The sequence below is a fragment of the Pleurodeles waltl genome, chromosome 9 (assembly GCF_031143425.1).
Source record: "Pleurodeles waltl isolate 20211129_DDA chromosome 9, aPleWal1.hap1.20221129, whole genome shotgun sequence".
In the NCBI taxonomy this organism is placed as follows: Eukaryota; Metazoa; Chordata; class Amphibia; order Caudata; family Salamandridae; genus Pleurodeles; species Pleurodeles waltl.
Genome location: NC_090448.1, coordinates 242,423,583 through 242,445,500, shown reverse-complemented (window position 1 = coordinate 242,445,500; position 21,918 = coordinate 242,423,583). Strand labels below are relative to the sequence as shown.

At 42.4% G+C, this 21,918-nt stretch overlaps 1 protein-coding gene across 1 annotated transcript in view; it reads left to right on the top strand.

Annotated features, from left to right (window-relative positions):
* The window catches only part of MKRN2 (makorin ring finger protein 2), a 227,283-nt gene that overhangs the window by 119,142 nt on the left and 86,223 nt on the right, over positions 1-21,918 (top strand). The window contains exon 6 of the mRNA XM_069206645.1: positions 11,967-12,077. Coding sequence (XP_069062746.1) covers positions 11,967-12,077 — 111 coding nt within the window. The remainder of the gene's footprint in view (positions 1-11,966; positions 12,078-21,918) is intronic.

Genomic DNA, 21,918 nt, shown 5'->3' with positions numbered 1-21,918 from the left:
ATCAGTCGGAGGAGAATTGTAATTTCTGTGTCCCACCCCAATAAGGCAGATACCTTAGACTTATTTTCACGTGGTTGTTACTGAGAGAGGGAGGTATCTTCTTTCCTACGAGTCCATGAGACCGAGTGCAACCAACAGTAAGAATGCGTCACATGCCATGGGTTTGTGGGTGGACGAAAGAGTCCGAGTGTGGAAGCTTATGGTAGAGAACTCCTTTGTAGCCCACGTAAGTTGTAGATCTAAAAAGAAATTAGGTTCACAACTCTGCCCCCTGCCTAGCCCTCCCCGGTTTGTTCAGCCTAGTGTCAAACCCTCATTCTGTCTTATATTGATCTCTCTTTTTTCGTAAGGCAGTTCTTTTCTGCTAGTCAGCTTTTGATAAGATGAAAGATTTAGGTCACCAGACTTGTGGAAATAGTCTTTGAGTCTAAGGAGGAGAGAAAACAGTCCCGGTTCTCATTGGTACACATGACCAGTCACAGGACTGGCCAATACCGAGCTTACAAACATATGACTCAGAATATAGCAGGCTCATATTAGGTGGGCCCACCGCTATTTAGTTTTAAGAATTCAAGGAAAACGACAGTGTTGTATATGCAGGCCGTTTTTTAATTATTCAATACACAACTTGCCCAAACTGTTTCAGTAAATCTTGTCAATTTATCTTTTTGGGTACAGAGAATTTTTTTATAATTCCTGTGTAGTATCTGTACATGTTCATATTCACTTTGTGTGAAGCTAGCTGGGGTATAATGGAGTTCTGCACCTCAAAGAGGAGAGGTGAGTTGCAGGTTAGGATACTGTAGGAAGCTGGCTCTTTATATGATAAATCAAAATGAAATATAGTGTGCAAAGAGTCCAGGGGTTCCCTTACTAGTGGACTTGGGCTTGCCCTAGTAATGCCAAGGTGCTCTCTTTTTTTTAGGGGGTAATGTGGTCGAGCAGCCTTAGGCTTTTCAGAGAGGAGTGCGAGACATCTCTGAATACACACAGTCAATGAATGAGACACGTGAGTCGAGAAGGAGAAACACACTAATTTACAAAAATAACTAGTATATTTATATATGCTTTGGCACCAGAATCAATACGTTCAGGTAAGTATGTTTTTTAAGAGAAATCTTTACAGTTTTGAAAGGTCCACAATGCAGATTTTGGAAGCTGCAATATTATGCTATGGAGAGAAAACAAATACGGCAAAACAGGTACAGTACAGTGACTTATGGGACCAATCTCCTGGACTCAAAGTGAATATTGGGCAAGGGTCAGCATTCCCCCCCCCCCCAAACCCCCACACCCCCAACATGTCACACTGGTCAGCACTTGGGCGGCCGGGTGCAAAGTTGTAGGATAGCATCCAGTGCTCAATGTTGGTCAATGAGGATCGGTCTGGTTGCAAAGATGGTGCTGGTGAGGACTGGGGATCCAGCTGGGGGGAACCAACAAGTGGGATCCAATCTTGAGATGTTCAGGGACGTGGGGAAACATCGGGTCCTGTTCTCCACATTCAATGGTTGACAGGTGTCGGGTTTTCTCCACTGGTGCACTCGCAGTTGAGGTGGCCTGTGTTCAGAGGATGCAGGCAGCGTTGGTTAGTCCACAGTGGTCAAGTCCATGGTGGCCTTCGTCTCTGGAACCACACTGGTCCAGTTCAACTCTGGCAGTGTGGCACAAGTACAGTGTTTCAGATGTCTGGTTTTAGGCAGTCTGGAGTCCGCTCAGTTCTTCTTGGGGTGCCAGCAAGATGCAGGGAAGCAGCTCTGCTGCTCCATGGGAGCTCCTGGGTCTTTCTTGAAGGCAGACGATCCTCCCAGGCTTTGGAGGCACAACAGCTGCAGGATGAGACACCTTGGTGCAATTCGGCAGGAGTAGCAGACAGCCCGGCAGGGCTGGGTCCTGGTCAGGTGCTTCCTTCTTTGCTTTCGCAGCTCTTCAGTGTCCTTTTCAGGTCAGCAGGAATCTAATTTCCTGGTGCCAGGGCCTCCCCTAAATACTGCATGTAGGGGCCTTTCAGGGAGTGTAGGGTAGTAGTCAATAGGCTACTTTCACCTGGAGTCACTACACCCCCATATGACCACTTCTGTGGGTAGTGGGCATAACCCTGTCCCAGAATTCCTGAATCTGCCAACACCAAGATGGCAGATTTCTAAAAGTTGTGTCCACATCAGGCAGTGCACTTTAGGGGTGGGACTGACCTGAGGGGTGGACACACCTCCCTGAATAATACATTTCCTGCCTGTCCAGGTGCCAAATGGGTCCTGGGGCACTGGGGTGGGGGTCGGCATCTCTCCAGTGAGTGAAGCCAGATCTGCATACCAAGGGCGGTGTGCGTCTTTGAAGCTCCCTGCCTTAGAATGCAGATTTACAGGTTATCCGGTTAGCTGGGTAAATACCTCTCCCAGAGCAGGCTTTGTGGTTGACCGCCCGAGAGCAAAGGCTCTCACTCTAGGAGGTCAGACTCGTGTCTGTTGGCAGGCTGGCTAAAGCTAGTCAATCCCCACACAGGTAGTTGGTAGGTTTTCAGGGAGCACCTCTAAGGTGCCCTCTGGGTGCATGTATTAATACATTCATCAGTGGCATCAGACATCCAAACATTCCTATTTTCAATGAAGCCATCATGTGACTTGGGGAACCTGTATTGACCAGTGTCCAGCACATGTACTAAAAATGTCTTCCCTGCTCACTCACTATGTCTAAGAATTGACAGAGACATAGCAGAGGTATATCTGCTCATGCAGATATCTCCTCACGTGCGATGTAATGCACACTGCCTCAGGGCTGTAAGCCCTGCTGTGGGGGGTGACATATATATTGCATCAAGTGTTTAGGGGACATGGCACACAGAGTGCATGCCATGTTGTGATTCACTTTTATCTGCACCAAGACACACAGCCTGCAATGGCAGTCTGCATGTGCTAGGTGAGGGGTCCCTAAGGGTGGCACAATACATGCTTCAACCATTGGGGAACCTCTTTGGTACCCTTACCCATGCCTGAGGTACCTTTTACTAGGGACTTACAAGGTGGCCAAAGGTATTTCCAGTTGTGGAACAGATTTAGGGAAACAGATCTGGCACTGGGGACCTAGTTAGCCGGAACCCAGTACACTTTCAGTCAAAATGTTATCATGTGCAAGGCAAAATGTGGGAGTGACTATGTCAAAAACGGGATCTTTCCTACAGAAATCCTTTGTCTTGTGTATATCAGTGTAAGAGGGGTAGATGGAGAATATCTTCATATTAGTTACTGGGTTAAAGCAGAGATCTTAATTTAAATTTCTGTGTTTTTGGAGCTTGCTTTGTTCAAACTGTTTGTTAAAAAAAACTGAAAAACTATGCAAACTGTACTACTCTCCCTTACTTTTAAGTCTTTCTAACTTTTTAACCCAAGCATTTGCCTGCTCAGAACAAAATAAAAATATTCATGGATGGCCCTTTTCCATTTAGGGTATTGGTGGTGAAAAAGCTTGTCCATTTATTGTGAGCTATGCTACACCCTCCTCACTAACCAGAACAATATTACAGGCTGGCAGGTATGGTGCTAGCAAGCCCAGTACATCAAAATCTATCTAAATGCACAAGGACTCAGAGTGCTCACATCAACAAAGCTTTGTGCTGGACTCATCATAGTATCCTTGCCTCTAAATGTGGTGCATAAACCAAGTTGATACACCCCTGCACAATAGTAGTGTGCACAAACCAACTAAAAGTAATGCACTTCCAGCCGGTAAGGGGAACTCTGGAGGGCAACTAAGTAGTGGCATGCATCACAAGAAAAAATACAAGGATGAGTACCACTGAGAGATCACAATGCACATGGAGAAATAGTCACTCAACTCTTTATTTTTGTTAGGATTCTTTCATTTTCATCTCATGTTTTTGATGCCAGAATCTTCATCCCTGCTTCTTCAAAAGCCACCATGAACTAAGATTGCCTGCACAATGTATGCTAGCTTTATGTTTGTTATTGACAAACTCTGTCACAATGACAGCAGGACATGTAAAAGCAAAAACTTCCACTGTGCCCACAATGCTATTTTGTCTTTGTTAGTAATCCAGAATATTTATAGTGCCTAAGCTTATAAATGTATCCCTATTGAATTCAGTTTTTTAAATTTCGAGAAAAGATATTGTGGACTTGGTGGCAAACTCTTTTGTTTGTAGCTATTTATTATAGCTAAAGGTTGATTCTAAAATATTCCCAAGATAAAGTTGTGTAATCAAGGTGCTTCAGAAATCCAGTACAGATCAGTCTGCTGTTTTAGTAACTACTCTTGTGGTCACTCTGCACACTATTCTGACAACTTGTTCTGAATACATTTTATGATGCAATCATACTAACTACGACTAAGATAAATCTATCTCAATTTGGTCACTTTGAAATGTCTTCTGTTATAATAAATAGGCCAGCCTTGTGGCAGAGTTTAACATTGTTCTTTATGTGTCAGTATTTTTATTGCGTAACCCTAGCCGTGCATACACAGGGTACTATATACCGATAGAGGTTGAGAGACAATTCAAGGTGATGTTCCTCAAGTGGGATTTTACATATTTGCATTACATAATTACATTGAATAGATATATACAGCGAGATAAAGTCATTTACTCTGACTCAGATGATTTTGGTCCAGGGTTGCAACAAACATTAGAACTCCTTGGCGTCAAATCAGCAATATATAACTAGACCTGACATCTTTTGTGATATCCTAGTTGACTGAAAAAAACAATATGACATTTAAGGTTTGTCTTCAACTTCAAATTCAGGCTTTGATTTTACTTTATTGTGCTCAGTTGTGTATACATCAATGGGGAAGAATGCATGAATTTCAACTTGATTATTTTTTTTCATTCTAATTTCTTCAGAATGTGAAATAATTTAGCACACAGTTTTTATTGAAATATTCAGGTTCATACAAAAGAAATTACAGTATCTTTTTTATTGTTGTACATCAAAAAGAGAAAATAAAAATATGAGATACCTTCTTTCCTCATGCTGTCGTCAGAGCTTTAGGATACACATTAAGAAAACAGTTAACATTTACTAAATTTTATTTTGCTGTTCATGAATATAGGTTAACATTAGATAACCTCTACATCAGGCCTAGGTGATGAAGTTATTTGGAGTTCAGCCATTATGGATAACCTATTTGCTTATACTTTCAAATTAGTTTGAAAGGCACCACTGTAACAAAATATGGAGATGCCCCAAAATATAGGAATACTAATAGTTAATGATTTCTAGAATATAGATTATTAACCTCCAAGCTATTTCATGATCAGAAATGTTATTAATGTATGTAGTTGATTCGGTGTCTGGCTAACCTTAAAACACTTATGTTCGATGGCATCTGTCGCTGTAGATACACATGGTATGCATGAGCTCGCCATCTGGTGTTGGGTCGGAGTGTTACAAGTTGTTTTTCTTCGAAGAAGTGTTTTCGAGTCACGGGGCCGAGTGACTCCACCTTCTGTGCTCATTGCGCATGGGCGTCGACTCCATCTTCGATTGTTTTCTTTCCGCCATCGGGTTCGGACGTGTTCCTGTCGCTCCGAGTTTCGGAACGGAAAGATAGCTGAAGACGGAAGATTTTCGACGGTATCGTTGCGATCCGGTTAGAGATAGACACATACGACGACGCGTTGAACATCGAAGCGCTTCGGTGCCCTTCGGGGTAGATTTCGGCACCCCGTCGGGGCCTAGTCGGCCCGACCGCGTGGAGGACAACGCCGATGGAACGGACCCCGTTTCGATTCTGCCCCGAATGCCACAACAAATATCCTTATACGGACCTACACTCGGTCTGTAATCTGTGCCTGTCACCCGAGCACAGCGAAGAATCCTGTGAGGCCTGTCGGGCGTTCCGGTCCCGAAAAACTCTGCGAGACCGTCGAGCGAGAAGACTGCAGATGGCGTCCACGCCAAAAGAGCGTCGACAGTTCGAGACAGAAGAGGAACAGGAGGAATCCTTTTCCATCCAGGATTCAGACTCCGACGAGCTACACTCTACAAGAACTGTGAGTAAGACGTCGAGATCAAACCTTAAAAAAGGAAAGAAGGCCCAGGGGACGCCACTGCCAACCGGCCATGGCTCCACCCAAATTCTCGGTGACCAACAATCGGCACCGAAAAAGGCCCATTCAGTGTCGAGATCGTCCGACTCCGGTCGAGACACCGGCACGCAGCCTCCTCGAGACCGAGAGAGTGCTAAGCAGAAGCATCGACACCGAGAGTTCGGTGTCGACACGGATCGACGCCGAGACAGTGGCGCCGAAGACCATAGAGGCCCAGAATTTTCGGCACAGAAAAAGAGGAAGGTTACCTCGGAGCCGAAAAAACAATCGACAGGGTTTTCGGAGCCGAAAAAAGCGACATCAGACCCTGTTTCTGGCTCCTACACTGAAGAGCATTCTATGTCTTCTCAAATGAAGAAACATAGATTTGAACAAGAACTGCAATCCACTGACGTGGATCACACGCAAAAGCGTATCTTTATTCAGCAGGGGACTGGGAAGATCAGTACCCTTCCACCTGTCAAACGAAAGAGAACGCTTCAGTTTACTCCTCAGCAACAAACAGCACAAAAGGTAACACCTCCTCCCTCGCCTCCACCTGTAACTCCGGCTTCGCCAACTTACACCCCGTCACATTCGCCAGCTCACACCGCCATGAGCCACGATGACCAAGATCAGGATGCGTGGGACTTGTACGACGCACCAGTGTCTGATAACAGCCCAGACACATACCCAACTAGGCCATCACCACCGGAAGACAGCACAGCCTACTCACAAGTGGTGGCTAGAGCAGCACTATTCCATAATGTGGAACTACACTCGGAACAAGTAGAGGATGATTTTTTATTTAACACCCTCTCCTCAACCCACAGCTCCTACCAAAGCCTGCCGATGCTCCCAGGCATGCTACGCCATGCAAAGGACATTTTCAAGGAGCCAGTTAAAAGTAGGGCAGTGACGCCTAGGGTGGACAAAAAGTATAAGGCGCCTCCTACGGACCCCGTATTCATCACCTCTCAGCTGCCACCAGACTCTGTGGTGGTAGGGGCTGCCAGAAAACGGGCAAACTCACACACTTCTGGGGATGCACCTCCCCCAGATAAAGAAAGTAGGAAGTTCGATGCAGCCGGGAAGAGGGTTGCTGTCCAAGCAGCAAACCAGTGGCGCATCGCAAATTCACAAGCGCTGCTAGCGCGATACGACAGAGCCCACTGGGATGAGATGCAGCATCTCATTGAACATCTCCCAAAAGATCTGCAAAAAAGAGCAAAACAGGTTGTTGAGGAGGGTCAAAACATTTCCAACAATCAAATACGCACCTCCATGGATGCAGCAGACACGGCCGCAAGAACCATTAATACGTCGGTTACCATCCGTAGGCACGCATGGCTCAGAACGTCTGGATTCAAGCCAGAAATTCAGCAGGCAGTGCTTAACATGCCAGTAAACGAGAAACTTCTGTTCGGTCCGGAGGTCGACACAGCCATAGAAAAGCTCAAGAAGGACACTGACACTGCCAAGGCCATGGGCGCACTCTACTCCCCGCAGAGCAGAGGATCTTATAACACCTTCCGCAAAACACCTTTTAGAGGAGGGTTTCGGGGTCAGGCCACACAAGCTAGCACCTCACAGTCCGCACCGCCCACCTACCAGGGACAGTACAGGGGAGGTTTTCGGGGCCAGTATAGAGGGGGGCAATTTCCTAGGAATAGAGGAAGATTTCAAAGCCCCAAAACCACTACCAACAAGCAGTGACTCACACGTCACTCACCCCTCCCACACAACACCAGTGGGGGGGAGGATACATCAATATTACGAAGCATGGGACAAAATAACTACAGACACATGGGTCCTAGCAATTATCCAACATGGTTATTGCATAGAATTCATGCAATTCCCTCCAGACATACCACCAAAATCACAAAATTTATCAAAATACCATTCACAGCTTCTAGAGATAGAAGTTCAAGCACTACTGCAAAAAAATGCAATAGAATTAGTACCAAGCACACAAATAAACACAGGAGTTTATTCACTGTACTTCTTGATACCAAAAAAGGACGAAACACTGAGACCAATTCTAGACCTCAGGGTAGTAAACACATTCATCAAATCAGACCACTTTCACATGGTCACACTACAAGAAGTGTTACCATTGCTCAGAAAACACGACTACATGACAACCCTAGACCTCAAGGACGCATATTTCCATATACCAATACATCAATCACACAGGAAATATCTAAGGTTTGTATTCAAAGGAATACATTACCAATTCAAAGTATTGCCTTTTGGTTTAACAACCGCTCCAAGAGTATTCACAAAATGCCTAGCAGTAGTCGCTGCACACATCAGAAGGCAGCAAATACATGTGTTCCCGTATCTAGACGACTGGCTAATCAAAACCAGTTCGCTCACACAATGCTCAAACCACACAAATCAAGTCATACAAACCCTCTACAATCTAGGGTTCACCGTCAACTTTGCAAAATCAAACATTCTGCCAAGCAAAGTACAGCAATATCTAGGAGCCATAATAGACACGACAAAAGGAGTAGCAACGCCAACTCCACAAAGGATCCACAATTTCAACAGGGTCATTCAACACATGTCTCCAAACCAAACAATACAAGCAAGAACAATACTACAGCTCCTAGGCATGATGTCCTCATGCATAGCCATTGTCCCAAACGCAAGACTGCACATGAGGCCCTTACAACAGTGCCTAGCCTCACAGTGGTCTCAAGCACAGGGTCACCTTCTAGATCTGGTGTTGCTAGACCGCCAAACTTACCTATCGCTTCTATGGTGGAACAGTATAAATTTAAACATAGGGCGGCCTTTCCAAGACCCAGTGCCACAGTACGTAATAACAACAGATGCTTCCATGACAGGGTGGGGAGCACATCTCAATCAACACAACATAAGAGGACAATGGAACATACATCAAACAAAACTGCATATAAATCATCTAGAATTATTAGCAGTTTTTCAAGCACTAAAAGCTTTCCAACCAATCATAACCCACAAATACATCCTTGTCAAAACAGACAACATGACAACGATGTATTATCTAAACAAACAAGGAGGAACACATTCAACGCAGTTAAGCTTGTTAGCTCAACAAATATGGAAGTGGGCAATCCACCATCAAATTGGTCTAATAGCACAGTTTATTCCGGGGATCCAGAATCAGCTGGCAGACAATCTCTCTCGAGATCACCAGCAAGTCCACGAATGGGAAATCCACCCACAAATTCTGAACACCTACTTCACACTCTGGGGAACACCACAAATAGACTTATTTGCAACAAAAGAGAACGCAAAATGCCAAAACTTCGCGTCCAGATACCCACACAAGCAATCCCAAGGCAATGCCCTATGGATGAACTGGTCAGGAATATTTGCTTACGCTTTTCCTCCTCTCCCTCTCCTTCCTTACCTAGTAAACAAATTGAGTCAAAACAAACTCAAACTCATTTTAATAGCACCAACGTGGGCAAGACAACCCTGGTACACAACACTGCTAGATCTGTCTGTAGTACCACACATCAAACTGCCCAACAAACCAGATCTGTTAACGCAACACAACCAACAGATCAGACACCCGGACCCAGCATCGCTGAATCTAGCAATCTGGCTCCTGAAATCCTAGAATTCGGACACTTACAACTTAGCCAAGAGTGTATGGAAGTCATAAAGCAGGCCAGAAGGCCATCCACTAGACACTGCTACGCAAGTAAGTGGAAAAGATTTGTTTGGTACTGCCATCATAATCAGATACAACCACTAGAGGCAACTCCAAAACATATAGTAAATTACTTGCTCCATTTACAAAAAGCAAAGCTAGCCTTCTCTTCTATTAAAATACATCTTGCAGCAATATCTGCATACCTGCAAACTACATATTCAACTTCCTTGTATAGGATACCAGTTATCAAAGCATTCATAGAAGGGCTTAAAAGAATTATACCACCAAGAACACCACCTGTTCCTTCATGGAACCTAAACGTGGTTCTAACAAGACTCATGGGCCCACCTTTCGAACCCATGCACTCTTGCGGAATACAATTCCTCACCTGGAAAGTTGCCTTTCTCATCGCCATTACATCTCTAAGAAGAGTAAGTGAAATTCAAGCGTTCACAACACAAGAGCCTTTTATACAAATACATAAAAATAAGGTCGTCCTACGACCTAATCCAAAATTTTTACCAAAAGTTATTTCTCCATTCCATCTAAATCAAACGGTAGAACTACCAGTTTTCTTCCCACAGCCAGATTCTGTGGCTGAAAGAGCACTACATACATTAGATGTCAAAAGAGCATTAATGTACTACATTGACAGAACGAAGAACATCAGAAAAACTAAACAGCTATTTATTGCATTCCAAAAACCTCATGCAGGTAACCCAATATCAAAACAAGGTATAGCCAGATGGATAGTTAAATGCATCCAAATCTGCTACCTTAAAGCAAAAAGACAACTGCCCATTACTCCCAGGGCACATTCAACAAGGAAAAAAGGTGCTTCAATGGCCTTTTTAGGAAACATCCCAATGCAAGAAATATGTAAGGCAGCCACTTGGTCTACGCCTCACACATTCACCAAACACTACTGTATAGATGTGCTATCCGCACAACAAGCTACAGTAGGTCAAGCTGTATTAAGAACTCTATTTCAGACAACTTCTACTCCTACAGGCTAAACCACCGCTTATGGGGAACTAACTGCTTACTAGTCTATGCATACCATGTGTATCTACAGCGACAGATGCCATCGAACTGAAAATGTCACTTACCCAGTGTACATCTGTTCGTGGCATCAGTCGCTGAGATTCACATGGACCCACCCACCTCCCCGGAAGCCTGTAGCAGTTCAGAAGTTACCTTCAATTTTGTACATTTGTATATATATTACTTAATCCTTTAATAGGTACATACTTACATTTTTCATTGCGCGGGCACTATTACTATAGTACAACTCCTACCTCACCCTCTGCGGGGAAAACAATCGAAGATGGAGTCGACGCCCATGCGCAATGAGCACAGAAGGTGGAGTCACTCGGCCCCGTGACTCGAAAACACTTCTTCGAAGAAAAACAACTTGTAACACTCCGACCCAACACCAGATGGCGAGCTCATGCATACCATGTGAATCTCAGCGACTGATGCCACGAACAGATGTACACTGGGTAAGTGACATTTTCATTTTCTACCAGCAGTTAATCACGTTTCTTGAGTGGTTGCTGGCAAATGACCATCAAGAAACTGCATTCAGAGTCCCTTTTTACTGTGAATTGGATTACTAAGTCTATGTTCGCAGTTTACCTCTATTAAGATTTGGTGGGAATCTTATTAGCTGCCTGATAGATCTTAATGGAATCAATTCACAATACAGACAGAGATGGAAAATTGGCACGTTCTCTTCTTCCTTTGCTTATTCTCACATTTCTGATCATCCGATATTACAGCCATTTGATGTTTTAAATATCAGTCAGAACATAAGGAGTTATACCTCTTTACAGTATGAGACCACATTCAAAATAATCAATCTGTAGGATCACAGCCATAGGTGTGGGTGATCATGACATGGGCCAATCAAGACTGGGCTGCAGCCTCTTCCTTGGTGGCAGTGTGACATACCATCAGAAAAGTAGCCTCTTGCAGCTGCTGTGAAAGGGGCATGGTGGTTAAGCAGATAATTCCCTTGGTGCCCCAACTGAGACTTAAGTGGTTGCCCAAAGCATAATATGGCAACTGGTTCTGAGGATCTCTGCCATCTTACACAGCATCTACTGATCTCTAATGTTACAACAATGCATTATTTAATAATTGTTACATTAAAGATGATGAAAATCATCAATGCATGATTACTGTGACAGATTTAATATGTAATAACTATATAAAACATCCAGCACAGTACATCTGTATCTATAGTTTCTTTGTTTTTTGTTACAGGTCCTGCCCAGAGTGCCGTGTGGTATCTGAATTTGTGATCCCAAGCAGTTATTGGGTGGAAGATCAAAATAAAAAAGATGAACTTATTGAGGCTTTTAAACAGGGAATGGGGTGAGTAGACAATATTACATGTAGTTCCTTCGTGCTACCATCTGTGCTAATACCGCTATCCATATGATTGGTTTACCTGCATGTTTTTTTTTTTTTTTTTCTTCTTCGTATGTGATGTAAATGATTTGTTCATTGTGAATAACTACACTATTATTGTATCTAATGTATAGTTGTTACAATGTAAAGTTATTTTTCCATGTTTTGAGGTGTCATGGTGTATGGAAAATGTTTTCTTGTTTATAGTTATAATGTCCATGCAGTTTCCGGTTTTATCTAGAGGGGACCCTACGTGACCACCTTGCAAAGAAAATCTATGCTTCTGCCAAGATCAGGAAATATTTCTCCGCTGGACATGGCTTAGACAGTCATAGCATTACACCCACACCTATTGCTCTACTAGGTAATTTTGCATTTCACATTCTGACTAGGTCAGATCCAGTATTGAAAGAAGGTGTTGTGTTGAAACACCGTTCCCTAATATATCATTGAATGTGTGACCCAGATAAAACTATGTCTGATAGAGGTTTGCCGATGATGAAAGAGCTATACCCTTTCCTTTTCTGGTAAATTGTGTGCTGGCTGTGTGGGTTTATTGAACTGGCAATCCCAGTGGAATATAATTTCTACACATGCATCTTGACTTTGGGGATTTATGTATAGGAAGTAAGCAGGAGCATTTCTATACTAAATTCACAGCATGTATTTTCAGGTATTTGATCAGATCTTTTTGTCCCTGTATAGAAATGCTCAGTTGAAAAAAGGGCATTGAATGTTTTTATGCGGTTTTTAGGTAGCAGAAGTAAAATGTTGTATGAAAAGTATTTGTGGGATTTGTGGTACAGAATGCCAGATGTGTGTAGGTGTCCTGAAGTACCCTGCACCTCTTACATCTCCTGCAAGCCACTGCCCAGCTCCAGTAATAATGATCGAAAAGGAAAACAACAAAGAGATATCTTAGTTGGGTGAAGGAGCCTGTGTATAGAGCGTGCCAGATTTACTGTATTGAATAGCTTTTCTTACTTGGGATCCACCTGCACAACAACATTAGAAAAAATTTAACTGTAACTACTTCTCACTGATTATTACTTATAAAATGCACATAGGATAAACCACAAAGGATCACAAACCACAAAGGTTCTCTCTCGCTTAAGAAGAAGCAAACTGCTTAAAAAACTAAAAACCCTAATCTGTTATTAGTACAATCCACAATACATTTTAGATAAAGGTGCCTTCATTTGGAAAACTAATATGGTGTAAAACCAGAAATAATGTGTTTAATAATAAGGTTGGGTAAACCCTTGACCACTAGGAATGCGGTCTTGTGAGTCCAAAACATTGTCACATGAAGACATGTCCTCATAGAAGAATCTCTAACAATGTCTTATATGATACTTCATCCTCACTGAGAATGAGTCCTAACCAGTGCAGGCATGCAGCATAGTTTAAAAATGTATATCTGCATTTGCTGGTGGGAGCGGGGTTATTACGGTAGCTTGCCTTTAACACCTCAGCTGATTAAAGCAGGATAGAAAAATGTTTGTGCCAAGCAGAATTGCTGTGTTACACTTGGAGTTTGCATCCAAGAAGGTAGTTGAAGTTACCATGGTTTCAGGTTATTGATTAGACCTATATATTCACAAGTGAATTCCTAGCAAGGGGATACATTGCTTCCCACTTGTGCCCTTTGGTCACAAACTCTGAAGGAAAATACAATCTCCGATTCCACACATATAGAACAAGGGCAAAAACATGGAAGCATGAATGAACAAAGTACATTGACCAACAGGAGGGAGACAAAATAAAACACAGCCCCAGCACCTTTTTTGTATTGTCTCTAATCTAAGCATTTCTTGAGTTAATAAAACTCAAAATTAGAGCACAGTGTCAAAGATATATACATATATATCTATTAAAACATTTTAAAAAGAGAGCACAGATGTTTTATGCTTTACTGGTTTCTTTTGTAGTCCATTTTAACATGGTCGCCCCACTTTCTCATTCTCAACTGATGAGAAGTTGCCTGTGTCCCCTGAGAGAACCAGATAAAGCTTTTAAAAAAGCATGTTGGCTTTTTAACAGAATTTTGGAGGCCTACTTGAGACAGGGTGCCTCCTCATATTGTGGTTTCACTCCCCCATGTATCCCCAACCTGCACTCCCAGTTCCGTTGTTTCCTCCTAACAGGCTGGAAAAAGAGACTGACTTTCCTGGTCTGTCTACCTGTATGGTGTACTGCTTTTCTCTGCCTCCTTTTTTTGGAAGAGATGTGTTTGATTCTAATTCTTTTATTAAGAACATGCCTGTCTGAGCATCAAGCAGTCCAGCACACCCAGCAGACAGGTCTCTGCTGCTGCCCTACACAAATCCTGCATGTTGTCTTGGGAACAGACACCAGACAATGTTTTCTGCTTTGGAATTGATCTTACGTTGGTGACAATGTCCAAGAAAGTGCTGCTACTGGAGAGGACTGTGTACTTTGTAGTACAACAGAAGGTGTCACATGTAAGTAAGAGCGATTCAATACCACGTCCAGTCAGTAATGCTTGTCCAAAGGGTTACCACCCATATTTTTAATGCCCTCTGTCTTCAATTCAAAAGGGGTAAATCTCAGAGTGCACGTATTTGCAAGTGACTCTTGGACACAGCACCGATTCTCATGGAAGGCTTGTTGCATGATACATAATTACTTTTTTGCTCCTGATCTAGTCTGACGGATTCCATAGATGGGCATTTTGCAGCATAATTGGTTGATAGTGTTTCCAGATTCAAAACTTCAAACGAGGTTGATAGGTCTTTGGCCAAATCCTTTACATTAGAGGTACAGCTAGCCACTCTTTTCAGTCCTGAAATCAGTGTATCACTTAAGAGAGTACTTGGGCCCAATGCTTTGGTATCACAGATCCTAAAACTACTGCATCCTACATATGTTTTGCTTTTTGATTTACTATAAAAGAAATATGGGCATGCAGCCAGTATTGGGCCTGAATAAGTGTCTCATTGTGTATCTCAAATTTGCTACCTTAACGCAGGTCTTGGAGGTCAAACAGATAGGCGGCTGACTGAAATCTGTAAATGTTCAACACTAATTCTGTTTTCCGGATTATGAAAGCACAGATGTCTTTCCTTCAGATTGCACCCTGCTGTCAGAGCTTTTACGAATATTCTCTCAGTATTGTTTACCCTTTTTTGTGTTTTGTTGATACATTTGTTCCCCTGCTTAGTAGGCAGGCTAACTGATTGGGGTCCAGCCTGCACAGTTTGTCAGAACACCTGCATCTGAATTGCAATACTCTGTATAATACAAGATTTTCTATTATACAGAATAGGTCTCATCTCTTTTTGTGTTGGAAATTTCAGTTATAGGCACCAGTAGGTCGCATATTTTCATCTTCATATAGTTCTTTTCAGTAAATCAGACCGGGAAGTATTTTTCTACCTGACGTCTAACTTTGTTGTGGTTTTAGAGCCTATTACATTTCGTGGGTTTTTCCACCTACAAGTTATGGATGAGTTGCCTTTGAATGCAGAGTGTACAGTAATGTACTGCCCACAAATGGACTGCATGTGCACCTGAAAGGCAGTCATTTAGCTCCTGCTAAAAAAACCATCTCTGAGTCTTCCCTATCTGCTTCTTTGCAATCCACGTCTCCTCAAAAATCATAGTTAGTCAAACCCTTACATCCCTACTTCTCCCCCACCATTCTTTTACATCCATAAAGGTTTGCAACACCACTCACTGATTTCAAACTTACTTCCCCTGCATGGCTGTTTCCCATACTGCGACTTGATAACCCTTTATGCGGACCTTCTGACTCTTTCAGATCACAAACAATAAAACTACTAGCTCTAACATATAATGTTCTGCTACCCTGTAAACAGTGCACCAGTCAGTACTACTCAACTTAAAAACTAATTATGCCTACACCATTGTTGATTTCAAAGGATCATTTTTAAAAGCATAGATCTGTGATAACACGCCTGCTGAGGTATATTTAATATTTAACTGTAGATCTGTGTGACACTGGAACAAGTTACATATATGTATGTTTGTTTCTTGTTTTTTTTATAGTCTTGGGATTGCCACCCTAAATGTGCATGAATGCATATATATATATATATATATATATATATGTGTGTGTGTGTTTGTGAAGGTTTTTAAATCACGGATCGAGTGACTCCTCCTCTCGGTAATACTGCGCTTGGGCATCGAGTCCTTTGTTAGATTGTTTTTATCGGTTCGGACATGTTTCCTCTTGCTCCAGTGCATCTCGGTTCAGTATCTTCTGAACTTTCCTCTAACTTTCTATTAACGTTGTTATAGTTTTGACTGTGTTTTCCACTCTTATAGTTGATCCGTTTGCATTCGTCGGGGTCGATTACATGCCCTTAGGGGCAACCTCGCCTTTTCTTGGCCTACTTCGACACATTGTAGTCAAACAACGTTAGACTGATGGGATGGACAACATTTCAGTTCTGTCCTCGGTGTCACGCCAAATTTTCCTACACCGCTCAACATATGGTGTGCAATCGCTGCCTGTCTCTGGAACACACAGAAGAGACCTGTGATGCTTGTAGATCGTTTCAATCCAAAAAGACTCTTCAGGACCGAAGAGAGCATCGAATGGAGATGGCGTCCAAGTCATCAGAACATACACCCAACATCTTCAGAGTTGAACACGCGCAAGAAGAAGTAGGACAGCGTGTTGCCGTCTCCATTGCAGATTCAGATCGAGTTTCCAATGTTGACAGCCAGTCCATCCCACTGGCTCAGTATGTGAGCACAGCAGCCCTGTCACACGAATAAGACAATTAAAAAGACTTCTGAATCGGTCTTCAGTCCTCCACTGCCCTTGGGCCGTGGTCAGACCCAAAAAATACATCCGGAGGACCAACCCTCGGGTTCGACACAAAAACAAAACACTAAAGTGCATTCGGCATGTACCAAACAGCCTGCCCCACCTGTTTCGGTATCTAGGCGAAAATCGTACTTTCCCACCTCAGAGCCAAAACAATTAGCAGCACTTTCGGAGCCGACATTTTCGGTCTGAGTCAAGCATTCTGTATCCAAGCCTTCTGAATCGAAAACTGCTAGTAGTAAATATTCTCAAGAGGCTGAGGCGCCATCTCAGATACAACCTATATTAGACGTTATGGACGTTAAACAGTGCAAGATTCATATACACAAAGAAACAGGAAGGATCATAGCCTCTCCTCCTCCAACAATACAAAGAAAACTAACTTTTCAAGAGTCTTTAGACGCTGGGTCTCCACCTATCAAAGTCTTTAAACAGAAGAAAAAACAAAAGGCAACGCAACAACTTCAGCATTCACCACCACATTCTCCTTCTCTTCCTTCTACCCCACCACCTTCACCTACACACTCAGCACCGTTCTCTCAACAGGAATCCTCTGCATCACCACATAGAGATGATTTAACTGATCCTCAAGAAGAGGTAAACCCAGTGTGTGTGTATATATTACACTGATCCCATTCCTCCTAATGACCCAGATTTGTACCTAGCGAGGGCGGCTGTGTATCATAACACACAAATACATACATATCCCATTGAGGATGATTTTCTATTTAATACTCAAATATCTACTCATAAAGAGTACCATTGTCTCCCTATGCTTCCAGGCATGCTCAGACATGCTGAAGACATTTTTTAAAGAACCTGTAAAAGCAAGAATCCATTACACCGAGGGTTGATTAAAAAAAAATATATAAACCTGCACCCTCTGATCTAGTTTTTATTACGGCATAATTTCCACCTGATTCTATAGTGCTAAGTGGAGCAAGAAAACAAGCCAATAGCCAGTTTACAGGAGATGCATCTCCTCCAGACGAAGAAAGTCAAAAAATGTATGCAGTAGGTAAAAGAGTTGCTACTCAAGCTGGTAAGGACTGATGAATTGCTAATTCCCAAGCACTCCTAGCAGGGTATGATAGGGCTCATTGGGATCAGATGGAAGACTTGTTACAATATCTTCCACCAGAACATCAAAAAAGGGGGCAACAGATAGTAGCAGAAGGACAGGCTATTTCAAACAATTATATGTGCCACAGATGCAGCTGATACAGCAGCAAGGGGAGTCAACATCAGCATGATCATTAGGAGACGTGCATGGCTAAGAGCTTCATGATTTAAGCCAGAGATACAGCAAGCAGTATTAAACATGCCCTTCGATAAAGAACATTTATTTGGGCCAGAGGTTGATACTGCAATAGATAAGCTTAAAAAGGACTCAGAGACCTCTAAAGCTATGGGTGCATTATGCACCACACTCACTAGAGGCACTTTTCGTAGGCCACAATTTAGTGGTGGTTTCAAACCATCAATCACAGAACCATCCACCTCACATTTTTACCCCCAATGGTGCATCACCACAGATCAGTGGGTTCTATCAATTATCCAATGTGGCTATTGTCTAGAACTCATCTCTACTTCACCAAACATTCCCCCTCGTTCACACATACTTACATCTCACTTTATTAAAACAGGAGGTACAATCACTATTACTCAAAGGGGCCATAAAGATAATGCCTATATCCCAACAAGGATCCGGAGTATATTTACTGTACTTCCTCATACCAAAGAAAGATGGTACTCTGAGACCACTTTTATATCTCAGACCCCTCAATTTATACATCCTTTCAGAACACTTTCGTATGGTCACCCTACAAGACATCATTCCCCTACTACAAAAACCGGATTACTTGACAGCATGAGACCTCAAGGATGCTTATTTCCACATTCAGATACATCCAGCATATCAAAAGTATCTAAGATTTATCAGGAAAGCACTACCAATTCAAGTGCTAACATTTGGGGTAACAACAGAATCAAGGGTGTTCACCAAATGCTTAGCAATGGTTTTTGCCCATTCCTCAGAAGACAGCACATACATGTCTTCCCATATCTGGACAACTGGATCATAAAAGCCAGTGCAATTCATTTGTCAACAACAGCCTCAATATACCATAGACTCCCTACACAATCTAGGATTCACAATTAATTACCACAAATCTCACCTGCAGCAATCACAGATACAACCGTATCTGGGAGCAATTCTGAACACTCAATCAGGATTAGCATATCAAAACCCAGTGAGGGTTCAAGCTTTTCACAAAATCTTATCTCAACTACAATACAACCACACTTACACAGACAAGTTGTTGATTAAACAATTGGTAATGATGGCTTCATGCATAGCCATAGTCCCCAATGCAAGACTACACATGCAATCATTACAGCAGTGTCTTTCTCAACAATGGTCTCGGGCACAGGGTCAAATTCAGCATCTAGTGTTGTTGGACCGTCAGACTCACCTCTCTCTGCATTGGTGGAATTACACCAACCTATCAAAGGGGTGGCAATTTCAGGACCCTGCGCCTCAAACCACAATCACAACAATGCATCACTGATAGGTTGGGGAGCTCATCTCAACAACCTCACTATACAGGGGGAATGGGACTCAATTCAACAGGCATTATATAAACTACTTGGAATTATTAGCAGTATTCCTACCACTCAAAGCTTTTCAGACACAAATCACACACAAGATAGTGTTAATCACAACAAGAAAATATGACCACAATGTATTATCTTCATAAAACGGGGGGGGGGTCACTTATCTCAGCTGTCCCTTTTAGCACAGACAGTTTGGAGCTGGGCAATTCACAATCACATTCAATTACTGGCTGAGTGTCTTCCATGGATACCCAATCAATTAGCAGACCACTTAGGCAGGATGCAGCAACAAGTCCACGAATGAGATATTCACCCACAAGTGATTCAACAATACTTCCAAATGTGGGGAATCCCAGACATAGACCTTTTCACCACAAAAGAAAACACAAAATGCCAAAGCTTTGCATCCAGGTACCCACACCCTCAATCCAAGGCCAATGCTGTATGGATGAATTGGTCAGGGATATTTGCTTATGCTTTTCCACCTCTCCCACTAATTCCATCTTTGATTAAAAAAAGAAAAGATGAAACAAACCTCACTCCCTATGCTACTCATAGCTCCCACATGGGCACGTCAACATTTGTACACAACGTCATAGGACCTGGCCGTAGTATCACATCACAAACTCCCAAACAGACCACATTTGTTGACTCAAAGGAGGGGTCAAATCAGACATCCAAATCCGAGTATACTCAACCAGGGGATTTGGCTCCTGAAGTCATAAAGTTTGGCTGTTTAGAACTTCCATCTGAATGTATGGATATTCTAAAAGAAGCGCGCAAATCCACAACTAGACAATGTTATCCAGCTAAATGGATGCGTTTTGTCTACTATTGTCAACCCAAAAATATTGATCAACTTAAAGCTTCAGTACAGGATATTGTTTGCTATTTGCTACACTTACAAAAAGTAAATCTGACATATTCGTCTATTAGGATTAATTTACCAGCTATAGCTGCATACCTCCAAAATAGACAACATATTTCCCTGTTCAGGATTCCTGTTATAAAGGCCTTTATGGTAGGTCTGAAAAGGGTTATTCCACCTAGAATTCCTCCAACCCCTTTATGGAATATTAATAGTCTTCTCACAAGACTTATGGGGCCACCATTTGAACCCATACATTCTTGTACTCTACAGTTTCTATCATGGAAAGTTGCCTTTTTCGTAGTAACCACTTCTTTAAGCGTTCACTTTAGAAGAATCTTTCTTTCAAATCCATAAAGACAAATTAGTTCTTAGAACAAATTCAAAATTCCTACCAAAGGTAGTTTCACCTTTTCATATCAATCAGTCAGTGGAATTGCCAGTCTTCTTTCCTCAGCCAGATTCAGTGACTGAAAGAGCTCTTCACACACTTGATGTAAAAATGGCCCTCATGTACTATATAGATAGAAAAAAAACACTTAGAAAATCCAAACAACTGTTTGTGGCATTCTCAGAACCTCAGAAAGGTAATCCTATTTCAAAAAACGGATTAGCCAGATGGATAGTAAAGTGTATTCAAACTTGCTATGTTAAAGCTAAAGGACATTTACCAGTAACCCCCTAAAGCACACACCACTAGGAAAAAAGGAGCTTCAATGGCATTCTTAGGAAATATACCAATGGCAGACATATGTAAAGCTGCCACATGATCTACACCACACACATTTACTAAACACTACTGTGTGGATGTATTCTCTCACCAACAGGCAAATGTTGGACACGCAGTGCTTAGAACACTTTTTCAAACTACTCCAACTCCTACTGGCTAGCCACCTTTTATTTTGGGGAGAGGACTGCTTTACAGTCTATGAAAAGCATGTGTAGCTACACCTACACATGCCATTGAACGGAAAATGTTACATACCCAGTAGACATCTGTTTGTGGCATGTAGTGCTGTAGATTCACGAGACCTCCCTCTTCCCAGGAAGCCTGTGGCTGTTGTATTACTATATATTGTAAATAAGTATATACGTTCCATGTACATCTCATTTCTTAACTATATTTGTGCATGTACACTTATACACTCTTTACTTCCTCCTGCGGGAAAACAATCTAACACAGGACTCGATGCCCATGCACAGTATAACTGAGGGAAGGAGTCACTTGATCCCATGACTCTAAAACCTTTTTAGAAGTAAAACAACTTGTAACACTCTGAGCCCAACACTAGATGGCGGACGTATGCAAAGCATGTGAATCTGCAGCACTACATGCCACGGACAGATGTCTACTGGGTAAGTAACATTCTCCATATAATTCACTTATAAAACCAGAAGTTACAGGGACGTTCTAGTTAGGTTCTGAATTTACTTGAAACAAACCATAGAAATTCAGCAGTTATAGTTATTTATTTCAAGTAACTATAACTTGCGGCCCAAGA